The 22,556-nt window shown below is 37.0% G+C and overlaps 1 protein-coding gene across 2 annotated transcripts in view; it reads left to right on the top strand.

The window, feature by feature from the left end:
• LOC127864477 (oxysterol-binding protein-related protein 1-like) overlaps positions 1–22,556 on the top strand; it is a 103,611-nt gene that overhangs the window by 53,617 nt on the left and 27,438 nt on the right. For both annotated transcript variants that reach the window (XM_052404100.1, XM_052404099.1), the window contains exons 19-21: positions 16,548–16,682; positions 19,811–19,908; positions 20,677–20,853. In XM_052404100.1, coding sequence (XP_052260060.1) covers positions 16,548–16,682; positions 19,811–19,908; positions 20,677–20,853 — 410 coding nt within the window. The remainder of the gene's footprint in view (positions 1–16,547; positions 16,683–19,810; positions 19,909–20,676; positions 20,854–22,556) is intronic.

The raw sequence follows: 22,556 nt of genomic DNA, 5'->3' as shown, positions 1-22,556 counted from the left end.
AAAATTCTGGTTGCTATGGCAACAAATATATATATTAAAAATGTTGGAGGCGGTAGGGGACATAATATTGCTTGGCAATAGTATTGTTTAAAATAACTTTCTATAAATAACATAGCCAACATACAGACCTTAAATTTCCTCGCAAATCTACGGGTCCGTTAAACAGACCCCTTCCTAAAGCAAAATTGTGAAAAAAAATTGCAATATGAAAATAAATTCCCATTTCCCCACGAAAAAAATATTTTATTTTTTTAGAAAGAAGTGTCTTATGATTATTATACCTCAAGTTTATTTCAATAACATCAAACATGTTATGCAGTCCGCACAGGCTAATCAGGGACAAAACTTTCCGCTTTTATGATAATTTTTTTAAGAAAGTGCTCTTTTTAGCAAAAATCAGGTTTAGGCGTAAAGTGTTATCCCTGATAACCTTGTGCAAACTGCAGAGACTAACCTGGGACCACACTTTACACCATCCATTATTAGACTAACCTGGGACTACACTTTACACACATCTATTATTAGACTAACCTGGGACTACACTTTACACACATCCATTATTAGACTAACCTGGGACTACACTTTACACGCATCCATTATTAGACTAACCTGGGACTACACTTTACACACATCCATTATTAGACTAACCTGGGACTACACTTTACACACATCCATTATTAGACTAACCTGGGACTACACTTTACACACATCCATTATTAGACTAACCTGGGACTACACTTTACACACATCTATTATTAGACTAACCTGGGACTACACTTTACACCATCCATTATTAGACTAACCTGGGACTACACTTTACACACATCCATTATTAGACTAACCTGGGACTACACTTTACACACATCTATTATTAGACTAACCTGGAACTACACTTTACACACATCCATTATTAGACTAACCTGGGACTACACTTTACACACATCCATTATTAGACTAACCTGGAACTACACTTTACACACATCCATTATTAGACTAACCTGGGACTACACTTTACACACATCCATTATTAGACTAACCTGGGACTACACTTTACACACATCCATTATTAGGCTAACCTGGGACTACACTTTACACACATCCATTATTAGGCTAACCTGGGACTACACTTTACACACATCCATTATTAGACTAACCTGGGACTACACTTTACACACATCCATTATTAGACTAACCTGGGACTACACTTTACACACATCCATTATTAGACTAACCTGGGACTACACTTTACACACATCTATTATTAGACTAACCTGGAACTACACTTTACACGCATCCATTATTAGACTAACCTGGGACTACACTTTACACACATCTATTATTAGACTAACCTGGGACTACACTTTACACACATCCATTATTAGGCTAACCTGGGACTACACTTTACACACATCCATTATTAGACTAACCTGGAACTACACTTTACACACATCCATTATTAGACTAACCTGGGACTACACTTTACACGCATCCATTATTAGACTAACCTGGGACTACACTTTACACACATCCATTATTAGACTAACCTGGGACTACACTTTACACACATCCATTATTAGGCTAACCTGGGACTACACTTTACACACATCCATTATTAGACTAACCTGGAACTACACTTTACACACATCTATTATTAGACTAACCTGGGACTACACTTTACACACATCCATTATTAGACTAACCTGGAACTACACTTTACACACATCTATTATTAGACTAACCTGGGACTACACTTTGCACACATCCATTATTAGACTAACCTGGGACTACACTTTACACACATCCATTATTAGACTAACCTGGGACTACACTTTACACACATCCATTATTAGACTAACCTGGAACTACACTTTACACACATCCATTATTAGACTAACCTGGGACTACACTTTACACACATCCATTATTAGACTAACCTGGAACTACACTTTACACACATCCATTATTAGACTAACCTGGAACTACACTTTACACACATCCATTATTAGACTAACCTGGAACTACACTTTACACACATCCATTATTAGACTAACCTGGGACTACACTTTACACACATCCATTATTAGACTAACCTGGAACTACACTTTACACACATCCATTATTAGACTAACCTGGAACTACACTTTACACACATCCATTATTAGGCTAACCTGGAACTACACTTTACACCATCCATTATTAGACTAACCTGGAACTACACTTTACACACATCCATTATTAGACTAACCTGGGACTACACTTTACACACATCCATTATTAGGCTAACCTGGAACTACACTTTACACACATCCATTATTAGACTAACCTGGAACTACACTTTACACACATCCATTATTAGACTAACCTGGGACTACACTTTACACACATCCATTATTAGACTAACCTGGGACTACACTTTACACACATCCATTATTAGACTAACCTGGAACTACACTTTACACACATCCATTATTAGGCTAACCTGGGACTACACTTTACACACATCCATTATTAGACTAACCTGGGACTACACTTTACACACATCCATTATTAGACTAACCTGGAACTACACTTTACACACATCCATTATTAGACTAACCTGGAACTACACTTTACACACATCCATTATTAGACTAACCTGGGACTACACTTTACACACATCCATTATTAGACTAACCTGGGACTACACTTTACACACATCCATTATTAGACTAACCTGGAACTACACTTTACACACATCCATTATTAGACTAACCTGGGACTACACTTTACACACATCCATTATTAGACTAACCTGGGACTACACTTTACACACATCCATTATTAGGCTAACCTGGGACTACACTTTACACGCATCCATTATTAGACTAACCTGGAACTACACTTTACACACATCCATTATTAGGCTAACCTGGGACTACACTTTACACACATCCATTATTAGACTAACCTGGGACTACACTTTACACACATCCATTATTAGACTAACCTGGGACTACACTTTACACACATCCATTATTAGACTAACCTGGGACTACACTTTACACACATCCATTATTAGACTAACCTGGGACTACACTTTACACACATCCATTATTAGACTAACCTGGAACTACACTTTACACACATCCATTATTAGACTAACCTGGGACTACACTTTACACACATCCATTATTAGACTAACCTGGGACTACACTTTACACACATCCATTATTAGACTAACCTGGAACTACACTTTACACACATCCATTATTAGACTAACCTGGGACTACACTTTACACACATCCATTATTAGACTAACCTGGAACTACACTTTACACACATCCATTATTAGACTAACCTGGAACTACACTTTACACACATCCATTATTAGACTAACCTGGGACTACACTTTACACACATCCATTATTAGACTAACCTGGAACTACACTTTACACACATCCATTATTAGACTAACCTGGGACTACACTTTACACACATCCATTATTAGACTAACCTGGGACTACACTTTACACACATCCATTATTAGACTAACCTGGGACTACACTTTACACACATCCATTATTAGACTAACCTGGGACTACACTTTACACACATCCATTTAACCTCTTTTTCACAGTGCAAGGCTCATATATATATTTTTAAACCATCTGTGAATGAGTCCCTTTACTGTTTATGCTAGCTAGATTGGTTACCTCCCCTTATCAATCGCTACTCTCTATTATACATGTAGGGATCGGAACAAGCTAATTTTACAGGTCCAAAGTTGGACCGGTTATTTTTAGAAACATATCAGAGGAAATAATCGTGTACCATTTCCGGTTTATTTTCCCGAACTTTTTGACAGCTGACAGGTAAGAATGAAAGCTCGTTCTAGTCAATTAAGATTCATAATACATAATTATGCAACTTGAGTACTACATGATACATTATATCCTCGCGTTACTTAAAAGTGGAAATTCTTGATTTGTGAGCATGTGAATTTTTGTATTTGATCTAGTTATCAACGGAATGATAGACAGATTTAAAAAAATAATCCGGGGAATGCCGCGCGCGAACCATAAAATTGTAACGTCACGTCACGAACGGAGCTACCGTTTGGTCTTTGCGTTATCCAATTAAAAACGCCGATACATAAGCCTGTACCTGTTGTATATTATAGTCAACTTAGTCAACAGTTATATTCAATGGGGGACTAGTTAATATGCTAGCATGCCGTTTTTATTGCCTATTCTTATTGTGTGTAATTATAGTTTTGTGAATAATTCAGTTGTAACACCAATATCACATGGGCTTGCTATAATGCTTGTCAGTTATGGGTTTTCCACTTTGGGTTGATTGAAGGCCGATTAGGGTCAGTTGGGTACTAATCTATAGTGTATTGATTTGTTTTCCCATTATTCGTAGACTTCAGTATTATTAATCATGGCTTTTTGTTTATCACTTTACCCCTTATAAACATATTTTGACGCATTTCAAGTCCTTTACAAAATCAAATTATGTTTTAGTCCTTTTGTAATATATTAAAGTTTGAAAGGCTTCATTTCCAACCTTTAGATACTGATGAATAGCAAACAGCATAAAACCTGAACAGACTGTGAGTTACTCGCAGGATGTTCTGGTTTTATGCTGGTTGCAAAAGCCATTTTCCCGATGCTTCTGATTAATTCATAGACTTCACTATTATTATTATTCATGGCTTTTTCTTTATTTTATAGTATAGTCATATTCCATATGGCAGAAGGTAGGTTTTTCCCCCAAATTGGTTCCCGAAATTCCCACTTGATAGTTTGACTTAATGATGTTTGGAACCTCAGATGTTCACTATAGATGAAAACTTTTGAATTTGTGATTTTTTTTTCCTTCTTAATAAAGCACCAGAAAGCAGTACTTTTCCAATGAGGAAAAACTTAACCCTTTCAGTGCGGGAACCGAATTTTAAAGGCCTTTGCAAACAGTTTGGATCCAGATGAGACGCCACAGAACGTGGCGTCTCATCAGGATCCAAACTGTTTGCAAGGTCGCCGTGGTGTAATGGATATGGTGTCCGCCTAACGACCGGGAGATCACAGGTTCGATCCCCACTGTGGGAGCTTTCTTTAGATCTCCCCCAAAGACACTAAGTACTGGTTCTAGGCCCAGGAAACGGACTCGAGAGCGTTTAAATAAGCCTTAGGCTTTCGATGCAATCGAGCTTAAATAAATATGTTTAAACTAAACTGTTTGCTATTCTGATAGTATTCTTTGAAAAAAATCGAAGAAAATGCTAATTTTGGAAATTCAGCAGATGACATTTTAGCAGACGACAAATTTCCCAGCATGCAAAGGGTTAAATTTCCCGATTGGTGTCCAAATAAATCCAAATTGAAGGTCCTTAATTTCCCTATTCAGCTCTATGGCTTGAACCTAAGTAAATATAATATTGACAACTTGACAATACTTTAAGTTATCAATTATAAAGTATCAACTAGCAACAAATCAAATACACCAATTTCCCTTTTTATATTTTTATGCCCCCGGATCAAATGATCGGGGGTATATTGTGTTTGGCCTGTCTGTCCATCGTTCTGTCACCAATGAAGCAGTGACTTAATTGGAAGTAGAATTCTGCTTTTTGATGCAAGAATTCTACAATTGTATTACTAATTTTGCTTAGTTATAGCTCCCTTGCATCATTTTGATGCAAATTTTACAAAGAAGCAGAAACGAAGTAATCCTGGACTTAAGTATATTGACCCCTGAAAATCTTAAGTACAGGGTCATTTTACTCCTGGTTTTCAAAATCTATTGAAATCCCTATGATACCAAATTTTATTAATCTGTCATGACAATCTTTTTTCACAATTTCGTGTAATATGATGCTTAAATTACCAATTTCACAGCTACATTGTGTATAGTATTTCATATACCGAAAAAGTTATTAACTAAGCCCTGATAATAGTAGTTATGTGAATTACTCTGATGTTTGTGTCATTTTTAACTGTTAACCGTTTGCATGCTGGGAAATGTGTTGTCTGCTAAAATGTTGTCTGCTGAATTTCTAAAATTAGCATTTTCTTCGAATTTTTTCAAAGAATACTATCAGAATAGCAAACAGTTTGGATCCTGATGAGACGCTACGTTCTGTTGCGTCTCATCTGGATCCAAACTGTTTGCAAAGGCCTTCAAAATTCGGTTCCAGCACGGAAAGAGTTAACAAGACTGTAAACTCTGCCTACAGAAGAATTTTAAGTTGTCATCAAAACAATAAAAAAATGGGAAGATAGCAGATTGATTACACAGTTTGTTTGTTTTTCGGTTAAAAATTAAGGGCCGGTATACGGACCCATTCCCGATGGAAAAAAAGTATATCCCAAATTTCCCAACTGGGTCCTAAACATTCTCAATGTAAGGTTTCAAAAGGCGTTTTTTTTAGATCTTAACATTTAGTTCATCTCCCACCCAGCTCTATAAGTTGAACCGTAGTAAATTTGATTGAGAACACTGTTATTCTTAAATTTGAAGCATTTGTTTTAATATCAAAACAACAACAACTCTTATTATTAAATTTCACATTTTAAGTCAAAACACCGCTATTTTTCCCAATCCAAAGGGACCTAGCTGGACCCAATCCCACAATAATCCCACAATAGTTAAAAAAAACACTCTGCTTACATCAAAAGCAGGTTTCTAAGGGATTTAACAAAGCAATTTTACAAAGAGTTCTCTTAAACACAATAGATGATTGATGTTTAAATACAAAGTGCATACGTTAACTACAAGTGCATGTATTTAACATTATAATGACATGTACGGTCAATGCTATGAAGCACAATATACATGTGGATGTACTTTTTGTTTCATGTTACAAGGCCCAAAGAGTGTATTTATTTCTTTTTTAAAGGGATATAATATTGATTTAATCATTAATAAAAGAAAAAGAACTGCTGCAACATATGTTTCGTTAATAAATCAAAGCAAACGAAAGTTGGTTGGTTTGTTGACTGCTGTGATTGAGTACACAAGGATGTATAGCATAAGTGGTGTTTCATATAAGCCTGTTATATACGAAGTAGCTAAATTTGAAAACTTATGAAAAGTGTTCTAAATTGTCTTTAGGCAGTTTTAACCTTGTCACTGTAACTCAGAAGCAAACTGAAAATGGTTTTTATTATGTGCAAACAGCATAAAACCAGAACAGCCTGTGAGTAACTCACAGTTTGTTCAGATTTTATGCTGTTTGCTGCTAAGCAGTATCTACATGTAAGACATGGAAATGAAGCCTTCAAAACTTGAATCTAGTAATAAAATTCTTGAATTAAATTAAACTCTTTAAGGGACTACAAAAGCGTTAAAATAAGTATCTAAGTGGTAAAGTGGTAACAGCTTGAATGCTGGATGTAGCAGGTTTTTTTTACCTTATATAACAGACGCCGAATATCGGCGTCTTCCCCCACCAAACAAGGCTATTTTTTTCCCCTTTCAGAACCAAAAATTCCCCCTTAAAAAAAAAAAAAAAAATTTTTTTTTTTTTTAAAGAAAGATGTGTCTCATGATTATAATATCTCAATTCTATTTCAATTTAATCTTGCAAAATGTTATAAATTATGAAAAAAACAATGAATTTAGTGCAAACATGTACAAATGTATATTAATAATGAGAGAGTAAGTAAACAAATCCCCTAAAAAGGGGAACGCCGCAAAAATTCCCACGCGCACAATTTTTCCCCAAAGTGGAAAATCCCGCGTTAAATTTCCCCCACATAAGGGCTAAAGGCCCCTTCCCCCACAACCCCCAAAAAAACCTGTGTACAAATATTAACAATAATAGATTATCACTCAAGCATATATTTTAACCAACATCAACACTTAGGGAATTTGCTAAATTATTTGAATGTAATAAAATAAGCATATTTTTTCACAACAAGCTTTATAAATTATAATGTTGGTTATGGCAACAATAATTATCATTTTTTATAAGGAATCAAGATATAAAAGACAGTGAACACCAAATAAGATTGACTAGTATAACCTTTTCCCACTTAGAAGCAAAGTGAAAATGATGTTGCAAGTTTGTTTTTTGATAACTGCTTTACGTTAGACTTATGCAAACATGCATTGATTTAATTATTTGTAAAGTATGAAGTTGTCTTTGTTGTTTCATACCAGAATTGTGCAAATGGGTTGAAAATTGATGGAGTAGTTAGCTTCGGAAATTGGCTTGTATGCTGAAATCAGCAATTCAAGGGTCTAAGTCACATACCTTGTTATATATAAGAAAAAAAAACCTTTTTTTTCAACAAACTTTTTAGCTCACCTGATTGCTCAGGTGAGCTTTTGTGACCGGTCTTTGTCCGTCGTATGTCGGTCCATTAACATTTGCTTGTAAATACTCTAGAGGCCACATTTCTTGTCCCATCTACATGAAACTTGGTCAGAAGCTTTGTCGCAATGAAATCTCGGCCGAGTTCGAAACTGGGTTGTGCCAGGTCAAAAACTAGGTCACTAGGTCAAAAAAAAGAAAAACCTTGTAAACACTGTAGAAGTCACATTTCATGCCCAATCTTCATGTAACTTTGTCAAAATGTTTGTCTTAATAATATCTTGATTGAGTTCAAAAGTGGTTCCGATCCGGTGAAAAACATGGCCGCCAGTGGGCGGGGCAGTTTTGCTTATTTGGCTATAGAGAAACCTTGTAAACAGTCTAGAAGTCACAAATTTTGCCCAATCATCTTGAAAGTTGGTCAAAACATTGTTTAATTGATGTCTCGGACGAGTTCGAAAATGGTCGAGATCGGTGAAAAAAAATGGCCGCCAGTGGGCGGGGCATTTTTCTCTATATGTATATTGTGGCAGTTTTCCCTATTTGGCTATAGAGAAACCTTGTAAACACTCTAGAGTCAAGTCACAATTTTTGCCCAATCATCATGAAAGTTGGTCAAAACATTGGTTTTATTGATGTCTCGGACGAGTTCGAAAATGGTCCAGATCGGTGAAAAAACATGGCAGCCAGTGGGCTGGCCATTTTTCTCAATATGTATATAGTGAAAACATGTGAACTCAGTAGGTCACATTTTTGGCCCAATTTTCATGAAATTTGGTCAGAACATTTGTTTTCTTGATACGAGAGTTGAGTTCAAAAATGGTTCCGGTCAGTTGAATAACATGGCTGCTGGGAGGAGGGCAGTTTTCTCATTATGCCCCCCCCCTTTCGAAGAAGAGGGGGTATATTGTTTTGCTCATGTTGGTCTGTCCGTCCACCAGATGGTTTCCGGATGATAACTCAAGAGCGCTTATGCCAAGGATCATGAAACTTCATAGATGCATTGATCATGACTCGCAGATGACCCCTATTGATTTTTAGGTCACTAGGTCAAAGGTCAAGGTCACGATGACCCGAAATAGTAAAATGGTTTCCGGATGATAACTCAAGAATGCTTATGCCTAGGATCATGAAACTTCATAGATACATTGATCATGACTCGCAGATGTCCCCTATTGATTTTCAGGTCACTAGGTCAAAGGTCAAGGTCACGGTGACCCAAAGCAGTTAAATGGTTCCAGGATGATAACTCAAGAATGCTTATGCCTAGGATCATGAAACTTCATAGATACATTGATCATGACTCACAGATAACCCCTATTGATTTACTGGGTCAAAGGTCAAGGTCACGATGACCCGAAATAGTAAAATGGTTTCCGGATGATAACTAAAGAACGCTTAGGCCTAGGATCATGAAACTTCATAGGTACATTGATCATGACTCGCAGATGGCCCATATTGATTTTCAGGTCACTAAGTCAAAGGTCACGGTGACCCGAAATAGTAAAATGTTTTCCAGATGATTACTCAAGAATGCTTATGCCTAGGATCATGAAACTTCATAGGTACATTGATCATGACTCGAAGATGACCCCTATTTATTTTCAGGTCACTAGGTCAAAGGTCAAGGTCACGGTGACCTGAAATAGTAAAATAGTTTCTGGATGATAACTAAAGAATGCTTATGCCTAGGATCATGAAACTTCATAGGTACAATGATCATGACTCGCAGATGACCCCTATTGATTTTCAGGTCACTAGGTCAAAGGTCAAGGTCACAGTGACCTGAAATAGTAAAATGGTTTCTGGATGATAACTCAAGAACTCTTATGCCTAGGTTCATGAAACTTCATAGGTATATTGATCATGACTCGCAGATGACCCCTATTGATTATCAGGTCACTAGATCAAAGGTCAAAGTGCCAAAAAACGTATTCACACAATGGCTGTCAAGGTCACGGTGACTCGACTTAGAAAAATGGTTTCCGGATTATAACTCAAGAATGCTTACGCCTAGGATCATGAAACCTCATAGGTACATTGATCATGACGCGCAGATGAAATAATGATGAAACTTGACCAGGATGTTTGTCTGGACAATATCTAGGTCAAATTTGACATTTGGTAAAGATTGAATGAACCGACTCCTCTCAGGTGAGCGAACTACGGCCATCTTGGCCCTCTTGTTTGTCTTGTTAGAGCATTCAGAGGGGGTAGCAGCTGGGGGAGGGGGGTTGTAGCTAATGCCGAGTGTCTGTGAGTGGTATGTAATGGGATAATACAGCGCACTGTTAACTACCTTGTTTTACGAACACTTTTGTTGGGAAGTCTTTGAATTATCACAGTGCTGTTGATTTTGGTCAAAGCTGGGGCTGAAATTCTGCCATATATCCCCCATCTCAAAAAGTATACGAGTCGTGTTCTGAGAAAACTGGGCATAATGCATGTGCGTAAAGTGTTGTCCCAGATAAGCCTGTGCAGTCAGCACAGGCTAATCAGGGACAACACTTTCAGCCTTAACTTGATTTTCGGTATGGAGGGACTTCTTTGAAACAAAAAATACCATAAAAGCGGAATCTGTCGTCCCTGATAAGCCTGTGCTGACTGCACAGGCTAATCTGGGACGACACTTTATGCACATGCATTATGCCCAGTTTTCTCTGAACGCTACTCATATATTTTTCCCAAATGACTGCCCCCCCAACAAAAAAAATCCCACTTAAAGGTTTGAAAAAAAAAAGTTGTTTATGAATCTCAACATTAAGTTCATCTCCCTAATCAACCCAATAAGTTGAAACATAGTACATGTAAGTATATTATTGAAAACGTTTATTCTCAATTTTTAGCTTGGAGAAAACCGAAGGTATTGTCATAGCCAGCTCGTTGTGTCGTCTGCCGTCAGCGTCGTGCTAAAACCTTGACATTTTGCTCTAATATCAAAGTGCTTCCACCTACAACTTTGAAACTTCATATGTATTTGCACCTTGATGAGTTCTACATGCCACACCCATTTTTAGGTCGCAAGGTCAAAGGTCAAGGTCACTGTGACCTCTAAAAAAAAAAAATCTGACAAGCTTTCATTTATTCAAAACTTCACCCGCAGCAAAGCGTTGGCAACCGTTATGCGATGCTCTTGTTTAGTATTTGTAAGTAACAAACAAAAACATCAATTTCCCAATTTGAGAAAAAAAAGAAGAGATTTTTGCCATTCCAAAGGGCCCCTGCCTTATTCCTTAAATGGGGAGAAAACACACCGGATATGTGGCTGAACATTTCAGCTGATTGAAGACCAAAATAAACTGTCTGTGATTGTTTACGGAAGGTCATGCAAGTACAAAATAATTTCCGTTCGTCAATGTTTTATTGAAGAGTTCATTACAGAGTCATATTTCCAATAAGTTTGCAGACTGTTACGTCAGTGCATTGAATGGTTGTTTTGATAGGGACCTTTTGTTTAGTAGAGACTTTCTTTAAACAAAAAATTTCATAAAAGCGAAAAGTGTTGTCCCTTATTAGCCTGTGCAGACTGCACAGGCTAATCTGGAATGACACTTTTACATACATTGATTAAGACTGATATTTATTCTTCTTTGCTCTTAACTTAAACAAACTCCATTAGTTAATGAAAAATGTCAAAAAACATTATAGGAACAAATTTAAAAAGATAAGCAAAATGTGAAACCCTAAGTGAGTATTGATTTGTTTAATTATTGGAGCCATACGAAAATGCTCAAAATGCATCAACTTCTTTCTTATTACATGTATATGAGTTGTATCCATTACTTAATGACCTAACTTGTTGTTTTCAAATGAAGATTTATTAGCTCACCTGATTGCTCAAGTGAGCTTTTGTGACCGGTCTTTGTCCGTCTTCTGTCCGTTGTCCACATTTGGTTTGTAAACACTCTAGAGGCCACATTTCATGTCGGATCTTCATGAAACTTGGTCAGAAGATTTGTCCCAATGATATCTCGATCAAGTTCGAAATTGGGTAATGCTGGGTCAAAAACTAGGTCAAAAAAAAGAAAAACCTTGTAAACACTGCAGAAGTCACATTTCATGCCCAATCTTCATGTAACTCTGTCAAAATGTTTGCCTTAATAATATGTTGGTCGAGTTCAAAAGTGGTTCCGGTCCGTTGAAAAACATGGCCGCCAGTGGGCGGGGCAGTTTTCCTTATTTGGCTATAGAGAAACCTTGTTAACACTCTAGAAGTCACAGTTTTTGCCCAATCATCATGAAAGTTGGTCAAAACATTGGTTTTATTGATATCACGGATGAGTTCGAAAATGGTCCAGATCGGTGAAAAAACATGGCCGCCAGTGGGCGGAGCATTTTTCTCTATATGTGTAAAGTGAAAACATGTGAACACTCTAGAAGTCACATTTTTGGCCCAATTTTCATGAAATTTGGTCACAACATTTGTTTCCTTGATATGAGAGTTGAGTTTGAAAATGGTTCCAGTCAGTTGAATAACATGGCTGCCAGAGGGGTGGGGGCAGTTTTCCTTATTTGGCTATAGAGAAACCTTGTAAACACTCTAGAAGTCACAATTTTTGCCCAATCATCATGAAAGTTGGTCAAAACATTGGTTTTATTGATATCACGGACGAGTTAGAAAACGGTCCAGATCGGTGAAAAACCATGGCCGCCAGTGGGCGGGGCATTTTTCTCTATATGTATTTAGTGAAAACATGTGAACACTATAGAAGTCACATTTTTGGCCCAATTTTCATAAAATTTGGTCAGAACATTTGTTTCCTTGATATGAGAGTTGAGTTCGAAAATGGTTCCAGTCAGTTAAAAAACATGGCTGCCGGGGGGGGGGGGCAGTTCTCTTATTTGGCTATAGAGAAACCTTTTAAACACTCTAGAAGTCACAATTTTTGCCCAATCATCATGAAAGATGGTCAAAACATTGGTTTTATTGATATCTCGGACGAGTTCGAAAACGGTCCAGATCGGTGAAAAAACATGGCAGCCAGTGGGTGGGCCATTTTTCTCTATATGTATATAGTGAACACTCTAGAAGTCACATTTTTGGCCCAATTTGGATGAAATTTGGTCAGAACATTTGTTTTCTTGATATGAGAGTTGAGTTCGAAAATGGTTCCGGTCAGTTGAATAACATAGCTGCCGGGGGGGGCAGTTTTCTTATATTTGTATAGTAAAAAAAGCTTGTGAACACTCTAGAAATCACATATTTTGCCCAATCATCATGAAATTTGGTACAAAGATTGGTTTTTATATATATCACATAATTAATGCCATAATTATTGCCCTTTAGATTGTCCAAATTTTCATTATATTATACAAAATCCTTGTAAACACTCTAGAGGTCACAATTTTGTTTCAGATTTTATGAATCTTGGTCATAATATTTATTTTTGTAAGCAAAGTTTGATGTTTGGTAAGGGGGGGTCAACTCAAAATAAAGGTCACCAGGTCAAATCTTACAAAAACAAAAACACTCCATATGCCAGAGTTTTGGTTCAATAATGATAAAACTTGACCAGGATGTTTGTCTGGACAATATCTAGGTCAAGTTTGATGTTTGGTAAAGATTGAATGAACAGACTCCTCTCAGGTGAGCGAACAAGGGACATCTTTGCCCTCTTGTTTTAAGAAGTTGTCCCAACGGGCTCTGTTTAATGACATACATGTAGATCCTAAAAAGGGACTTTTTTGGTTGGGTAAATTGACAAAATTGAATAAAAAACGGCCTGACCCATACACAAAATTTACAAATACATGTACAAACATAAGACAATGACAGAAGTGAATTCTTCTATTTTTCCAAAATCAGAATACAAAAATTAACCTGTCCATGAAAAGTCATTTTTTGAGCAAAGCATGAAATTTCAGGCCAACAAAGGTAAATGATTTTACAGATAATAGAGAAGGAAGTTGTAGCACTATATGTGTATAAATATGGGCCATGCTCTGTGAAAAGGGGGTTTAATGCATGTACTTTATGTGTCTTCCCAGATCAGCCTGTGCAGTCTGCACACGCTTATCAAGGACAACACATTCCGTTTTTATAATATTTTTCTTTTACCAAAATATTTTCTTAGCAAAACTCTAGTTTAGCCTGAAAGTGTAGTTCCTGATTAGCCTGTGCAGACTGCACAGGCTTATCTTGAACAACACTTTTCGCACATGCAGACTGCACAGGCTTATCTTGAACAACACTTTTCGCACATGCAGACTGCACAGGCTTATCTTGAACAACACTTTTCGCACATGCATTTAACCCCCTTTTCACAGAGCACAATCCCATACAGTGTTAAATGGCTTTAGAAACCTGAGAATATATTCGTGTATGATCTTAAGCCAAGGTTTTACTTTCTTTATATTGAATGGATGTCATTCACTTAGAACCATAACATTTTGTATGTCTCACTAAATGAAATCATACATGTACAATAGGTGAATTGCTGTTTTTAGTGGGAATGTAGACGGGATATGTGGGTAACATAAAATGGTATTGATTGAGATCATTGTGAGATCTTACAGCAGTGGTTCCCATGTACATGTACTTGGATATCTTATTGTATAATAAGTGTATTAATTGCACATTAAACCAAGCAGAATTGTAGACATGTGAGCCGCAGTAAAGGAATATAGGGATTAATTCAAATGAGTAATGTGTCGACCCAGCTAAGCCTGTGTAATCTCCACAGGCTAATCACAGATGACACTTTCTGCCTTAACTGAATTTTCAAAAAGAAGAGGACATCTTTGAACAAAAAGTTGCAAAAAGTACAAAGTGTTGTCCCCGACTAGCCTGTGCAAACTCAATTAACAAATTAATTGGGTAACAAAGTTGACAGAGTAAATATCAGTGTGTTTTTTCATCATTTTGGTTATGGGGCCGGGTCCCAAAATTGGAATGGGAAAATTTGCGGTGTTTTGACTAAAATTTGGAAATTAGTATTGTCCTTGTTTTGCTAAAAAATGCTTCAAAATTGAGAATACAAATGTTTAAATATTATATTTACTAAGGTTGAACTTATATGGATGGTGGTTGAACAAAATATTGAGATGGAAACAATATGTTTGGAAACCTTCCTTTGGGAAGTTTTAGCTCCCCTTTGGGAAAAATATTTACTTTTTTCCATTGGGAATTAACAGATCCGATATTTGATTTAAAAAAACAACATCGAATATTGATAAACAAGCATTACAGGGATGATCCAGAATAACAGAATAATAAAAACTGACAAAATGATTTGTGAAATTAAGCTCTTTGTTTTTCCTTCAAAAGAAAGAAGTGTTAAGAATATTGGACTTTGTGCTAAAGGATTATTAAAAAGATTATTTGCAATGCATTGATGTATCTCAATAGTGAGGTAAATGTGAAGATATTGGCTTATTAATTAATTCCATGCATTAGTTGGTTGTTCCAATCCAACTTTTTGCAAATCTGTACCATAATTATTTTATTATATCATGTTGTAACACTATTTAGATACCAGTATTTGTTTTAAAAACAGGAAAATATATTAAATTGATTATTTAAGACTTTCCTTAATTTCCCCAAAATCCGGCGTTTCGCGTGGTTTTTTTTCCCCAAAATCCGGCATTTCGTGCGATTTTTTTTTTCCCTCAAAAAAGGCCATGCCCTTTCCCCAAAGTCAGATAAAAACCCCTGCATTTAGCCCAGAATTTCCCTGACCCAGGGCCCTCAATCCATTTTAGGGGAAGCGGGTTGCTACCCATAGCAGGGGGAATTTTCGCGGCGTTTCCCTTTTTGGGGGATTTTTAACTTACTCTCTAATTATTACATTTGTACATGTTTGCACTATATTCATTGCTAATTTCATAATTTAGTATGTTTGACAAGATTAAATTAAAATAGAATTGAGATATAGTAATCCTGAGACATCTATTTATAAAAAAAAAAAAAATATTTTTTTTTTTTTAGGGGGAATTTTTCCCCCAAAAAGGGGAAAAAAGTATGCTTTTCAGGGGGGGAATGTGGCCGAATTTCGGCCGTGGATTTGACAGATTGAGGGCCCTGTGACCAAAATTCAATTACATGTAGATGAAGAAAAATCTGAAGAAATAGCTTTATTTGTAATTGAAAAAAACGAATGGCATGTACCGGTACTTAATTTAATTTTATAAAAAATTATTTCAGCCGAAAGAAACTTGATTGCATGATATCATGTTTTAAAAATATACAATAAATTCTTTTGACAAATAATAAAAACAGGAACAATTATGCAGTTTTGTTTGTTTTCAGGAGTTGTCCAAGATCACGATGCCAGTTGTGTTCAACGAGCCAATAACCTTCCTCCAGCGTATCACAGAGTATCTAGAGTATTCCACGCTACTCGAACTGGCGGCTAAACAGGATGATCCAGTCGACAGGCTGCAGGTATATACTTAAAGGTGTATAACGCGCAATAATGTGTATGCTTTTTAATGCCAAAAATGGAGAAAACAATATTTTAAGATGAAACAACTAACAAAGCAGAAGCAAAATGGGCGCCAGTTTACTTTTTATGCCCCCCTTCGAAGAAGAGGGGGTATATTGCTTTGCACATGTCGGTCTGTCTGTCCGTCTGTCGGACCGTCCACCAGGTGGTTTCCGGATGATAACTCAAGAACGCTTGGGCCTAGGATAATAAAACTTCATAGGTACATTGATCATGACTCGCAGATGACTCTTATTGATTTTGAGGTCACTAGGTCAAAGGTCAAGGTCACTGTGACCGGAAATAATCAAATGGTTTTTGGATGAATACTTAACCTTTTGCATGCTGGGTAATTTGTCGTCTGCTAAAATGTCGTCTGCTGAATTTCTAAAATTAGCATTTTCTTCGATTTTTTTTCAAAGAATACTATCAGAATAGCAAACAGTTTGGATCCAGATGAGACGCCACGTTCTGTGGCGTCTCATCTGGATCCAAACTGTTTGCAAAGGCCTTCACAACTCGGTTCCCGCACTGTAAGGGTTAAGAAGGCATACGCGGCAAACAGGGCGAACTCTGAACAATATAACTGAAGCAACTGGTCTGTAATCTTAAATCTATAATTATCATTCCAATGAAACATCATCATTTGAGTAAAATAAAGTGGATCAGTAAAAATATTATCAGAATATGAGATTTTTTTTGTATACTTTGTATATAAAATATTGTGTTAATGTTTAATTTTGTTGATTAATATAAATATAAGCAGGACAGGGGAGGTAATACACTATTATATCTTTCTTATATACAGGGGAAACAAATGCAATAAGTTTAAATTTCATGTTACATAAATAGAGGATATTTGTTCATGTCAGTGTGAGATCATTTGTTATTTTGTTCATTGTCCCTTGACATATTGCTTTTATATTGTGCATACTTGTTTACAGACATCACCCCAACCTATATTTCCCCCCCCCCACCTCAATCCCCCAAATTTTTTTTTAAACATCATCTAATAAATTACCACACCCCACAGTATACCCCCCTCTCACCGCCTTCCACCCTACCCCCCCACTCCCCACCCCCCCCCCCAATTTTTTTTTAACATCTAATAAATTACCACACCTCACATTATAACCCCCTCTCACTCCCCCTACCCCCCTACCCTCCCCCCCCCCCAATTTTATTTCTTAAACATCTTATAAATTACCACACCCCACATTATACCCCCTACCCCCCACCCCCCATTTTTTGTTTAAACATCTAATAAATTACCACACCCCACATTATACCCCCCTCTCACCCCCTACCCCCCCACCCCCCCCCTCAAATTTTTTTTTTTAAACATCCAATAAATTACCTCACCCACATTATAGCCCCCTCTCATCCCCCACCCCCTTCACCTCTCCACCCCCCCCCCCCCAAATTTTTTTTTTTTTTAAACATCTAATAAATTACCAGACCCCACATTATACCCCCCTCTCACCCCCACCCCCCATCCGCCCCCCCCCCCCCCCCCCCCCCCCCCCAAAAAAAAAAAAAATTTTTTTTTTTAAACATCTTATAAATTACCACAACTCACATTATACCCCCTCTCACTTCCCCCACCCCGAACAATTTCCCCATGATGGCTTACGTTATACTGTCAAGCACTCGAATAGTCGAGCACACTGTCCTCTGACAGCTCTTGTTAGGTCACAAGGTCAAAGGTCAAAATCACAGTGACTCGAAATAGTAAAATGGTTTCCGGATGATAACTCAAGAATGCTTACACCTAGGATCATGAAACTTCATAGGTACATTGATCATGACTGGCAGATGACCCCTATTGATTTTCAGGTCACTAGGTCAAAAGTCAAGGTCACAGTGACTCGAAAGAGTACAATGGTTTCCGGATGATATCTTACACTAGGTAAAAGGTCAAGGTCACAGTGACAAAAAACATATTCACACAATTGCTTCCACTACAACTGACAGCCCATATGGGGGGCATGCATGTTTTACAAGTAGCCCTTGTTCGCAATCAATTAATCCACGGTTTTGAAAACCTTTATTTTGTTTTCAAAGAAGAAAGCGTTTTTATCATTGTGAGCATGGGTTGCATAGCGCTATATCAGCTTAATACTAAACCAAACTGGACAATACAAGTAATACTATACTAAACATATCAAATCAGTGGGTTTTTTTGGGGGTTAATTTTTTCCCACTTTTAAAAGTCAATTATTCATGAAACTTAGTCAACACATTTGTTCTAATGATATCTTGGGCTGCACAGAACAGATCATTTCTTTGGATCTGAGGTGAGCGACTTTGGGCCTTTCAGGCCTTCTTGTTTTTTCAAACTCAGAAAACTGACAAATTAAAGTGTCCAAAAAAGTCATTTGAAAACCCCCTCAAAATTTCATGCAGACGAATATTAACGATTTTACAGTCTATTGGGAAGGAGTTATAAGTGTGTACACATGCCATTATGTATTCAGTGATGTTATATCAAACTAGTACTGTAAAACCAAAATTATTGGTAGGACATTAATTTTAATGTTTTGTGTCGGTTCGTTCAAACACAAACTGTATATATGTAAAGTTTTACCTCAGACAATCAAAAACAATACATCAATTTAAGATCCATCAAATTTTCCTTATTTTTCCAATGCTACACAGTCATAATTCAGTATGAGGCAAGATGATTTAGGGATATAGATAATTGGGCGCCTATGCCTTGGGCAAGCAAATAAAGGTCAGAGTAAGTCAATTTCAAAATTTAGTAGTACATGTACGTCTGTGCAACTAACTTTGTAAAAGACCTTTAAACAGTAGTCCTGTAGTTTATCAGATTGTTTAAAAAGCACAAAGCTCCATGCTCATCAGGGACGACACTTAACGCACATGCATTAAGCCCGGTTTTCTGACAAGGCTCTTCAAATATAACTTATAAATAAGCATTATGACATGTACTTTGTTCTGTGCCACCTACTCGTTTGCCGGCTACCAAAGTGCAAGAGATAGCTCTCCGCCTGAACAACCTTCTGTAAAATGTTTGTGTCTATCCCTGTGAGTATTCTCTGTTCTAGTCTAATGATTCTTGTTGCAGTATGTGGCAGCCTTCGCAGTGTCAGCTGTCTCATCAAACTGGGACAGAATAGGGAAGCCTTTTAATCCATTGCTGGGAGAAACCTATGAACTGGACAGGTGTGTATACAAATATATATCAATAAGCTCAAGCTCAAAGGCTCATCGTGTATTATTCAATAATGAATAATAAATACACATAAATACTCATGTGTCAAAATAACAACAATTCTGTTTATGCATTTTTACTAATATATGATTGTTGAGAGAATGTAATATGTAAGAGAAGGCTCTTGATTATTTTTTAACAAAGTTAAATGGATGTAAAAATCCGTAATTGATTGAGAAAAATAATGCGGTCATGTACATAGTCACATACACATGTCCTGACAACCTTCTTTGTAATATATCATGGTCACATGTTTTTTATGTTTTTCACATATTGAACATGTTTTTATGCCCCTGAAGGTGGGCATATAGTCATTGCATGTCTCTCCGTCTGTCCGTCACACTTTTGTGTTTAGGTTTCGAAAAATGCTCATAACTTCTATGTCGCTTCATGGACAAGACCTTTCCATACGCACACAAATTTTGACCCCTTTGACCTCGACATTGAACTAAGGGTCCGTGTTAAGGTTTAGAATTCTGCGTTTAGGTCTCAAAAAAGTGTTTTTTGGGGGCAAATGTATTCCTATTGAAACAGCTCTTGTTATTATATTTTTCCACATATTTCACATGATTTTCCACAAATTTCACATGATGTTCACAAAGTTCACATGATGTTCACATGGTTTTCACATATTTTCATATGGTACTTATATTTTTTGCATATGTCATGTTTTTTTGAACATATATTTACATACCTCACATATTTTCTACATATTTCAGACCAGATCTCGGCTTCCGTCTGATATCGGAACAAGTGTGCCACCACCCACCTATCAGCGCATTCCACATTGATGCAACATTGTACAAGTTCCACGGCTCCATTAACCCCAAACTGAAGTTCTGGGGCAAGTCAGTGGAGATCAATCCAAAGGGAATGCTGACCCTAGAATTTCCACAGTATGTATACAGTGATTGCTTTTGCCCAAAAGTACAGCCTCTTTTAGGCTGTTTCCCAATTGCAAAAAGGAAAAAAAATGTTTCCCAATGGTAAAAAGTAACATTTTCCTTAGAAAATCTGACCAAAAATTTTCCCCAAACTTTTCAAATAAACTCAGTAATAAATTAGTTATGCCTAATTGCACAGGCTATGCCTAATTGCACAGGCTATGCCTAATTGCACAGGCTATGCCTAATTGCACAGGCTATGCCTAATTGCACAGGCTATGCCTAATTGCACAGGCTATGCCTAATTGCACAGGCTATGCCTAATTGCACAGGCTATGCCTAATTGCACAGGCTATGCCTAATTGCACAGGCTATGCCTAATTGCACAGGCTATGCCTAATTGCACAGGCTATGCCTAATTGCACAGGCTAATTGTAGAGGACACTTCACACACATACAAATTATTCATGTCTTTCCTATTTTTAACGTTGTTGATTTGAAAGTTTTGTCCCTGACAAGCCTGTGCAGACTGCACAAGGAAATCAGGGACGACACTTTACATGCATGCATTAGCCCTGTTTTCCCAGAGTGCAGCTCATATTATTCATGTATTTTTCATGCTATTCCCTATGTTGTTGACAGGCGCAGGGAGTCCTTTTAAAGAAAGTCATTTCCAACCAATAATTCAGTTTAGGTGGAAAGCGTCCATTTAAAGCTTATTACTTCCCTTGACTTTGTATTTTTTACCCTAGACCTTAAAGGATGATGTTAACCTTGAAATTTAACCACTCAAAATGTGCAGCTCCATGAGATACACATTTGAGGGAAGTAATAAGCTTTAAAAAGGGAGATAATTATTATGCCCCCTTCGAAGAAGAGGGGGTATATTGCTTTGCTCATGTCGGTAGGTCGGTACGTCCACCAGGTGTCGGTACGTCCGTCCACCAGGTGGTTTCCGGATGATAACTCAAGAACCCTTGGGCCTAGGATCATGAAACTTCATAGGTACATTGATCATGACTCGCAGATGACCCCTATTGATTTTGAGGTCACTAGGTCAAAGGTCAAGGTCATGTTGACTCGAAATAGTAAAATGGTTTTTGAATGATAATTCAACTTATGCATACGTGGCCAACAGGGCACACTCTGAACAATATTACTGAAGCAACTGGTCTGTAATCCTAATTCTATTATTATCAGTCCAATGAAACATCATCCTTTTAGTAAAATACAGTGGATCAGTAAAAATATTATCAGAATATGAGATTTTTTGTATTTTGTATATTAAATATTGTGTTACTGTTTAATTTTGTTGATTAATATAAATATAAGCAGGACAGGGGAGGTAATACACTACAGGGGAAACAAATGCAATAAGTTAAAATTTATTGTTACAGATTTGCCTCCCTTGTAATATATTTAAATTTTACCAAATGTAAGGCTAACAGCATTTTTGTAATGCATACTACTACTACTACTACTACTACTGCTGCTGCTGCTGCTGCTGCTGCTGCTGCTGCTACTACTACTACTTCTTCTACTACTACTACTACTACTACTACTACTACTACTACTACTACTTCTACTACTTCTACTGCTACTTCTACTACTACTACTACTACTACTACTACTACTACTACTACTACTACTACTACTACTACTTCTACTACTATTTCTTCTGCTACCACCCCCACCACCACCACCACCACCACCAT

This window comes from Dreissena polymorpha, chromosome 1, assembly GCF_020536995.1.
Source record: "Dreissena polymorpha isolate Duluth1 chromosome 1, UMN_Dpol_1.0, whole genome shotgun sequence".
In the NCBI taxonomy this organism is placed as follows: Eukaryota; Metazoa; Mollusca; class Bivalvia; order Myida; family Dreissenidae; genus Dreissena; species Dreissena polymorpha.
Note: the sequence above shows the minus strand (reverse complement) of the source record. Positions and strands in the feature narration are given on the sequence as shown.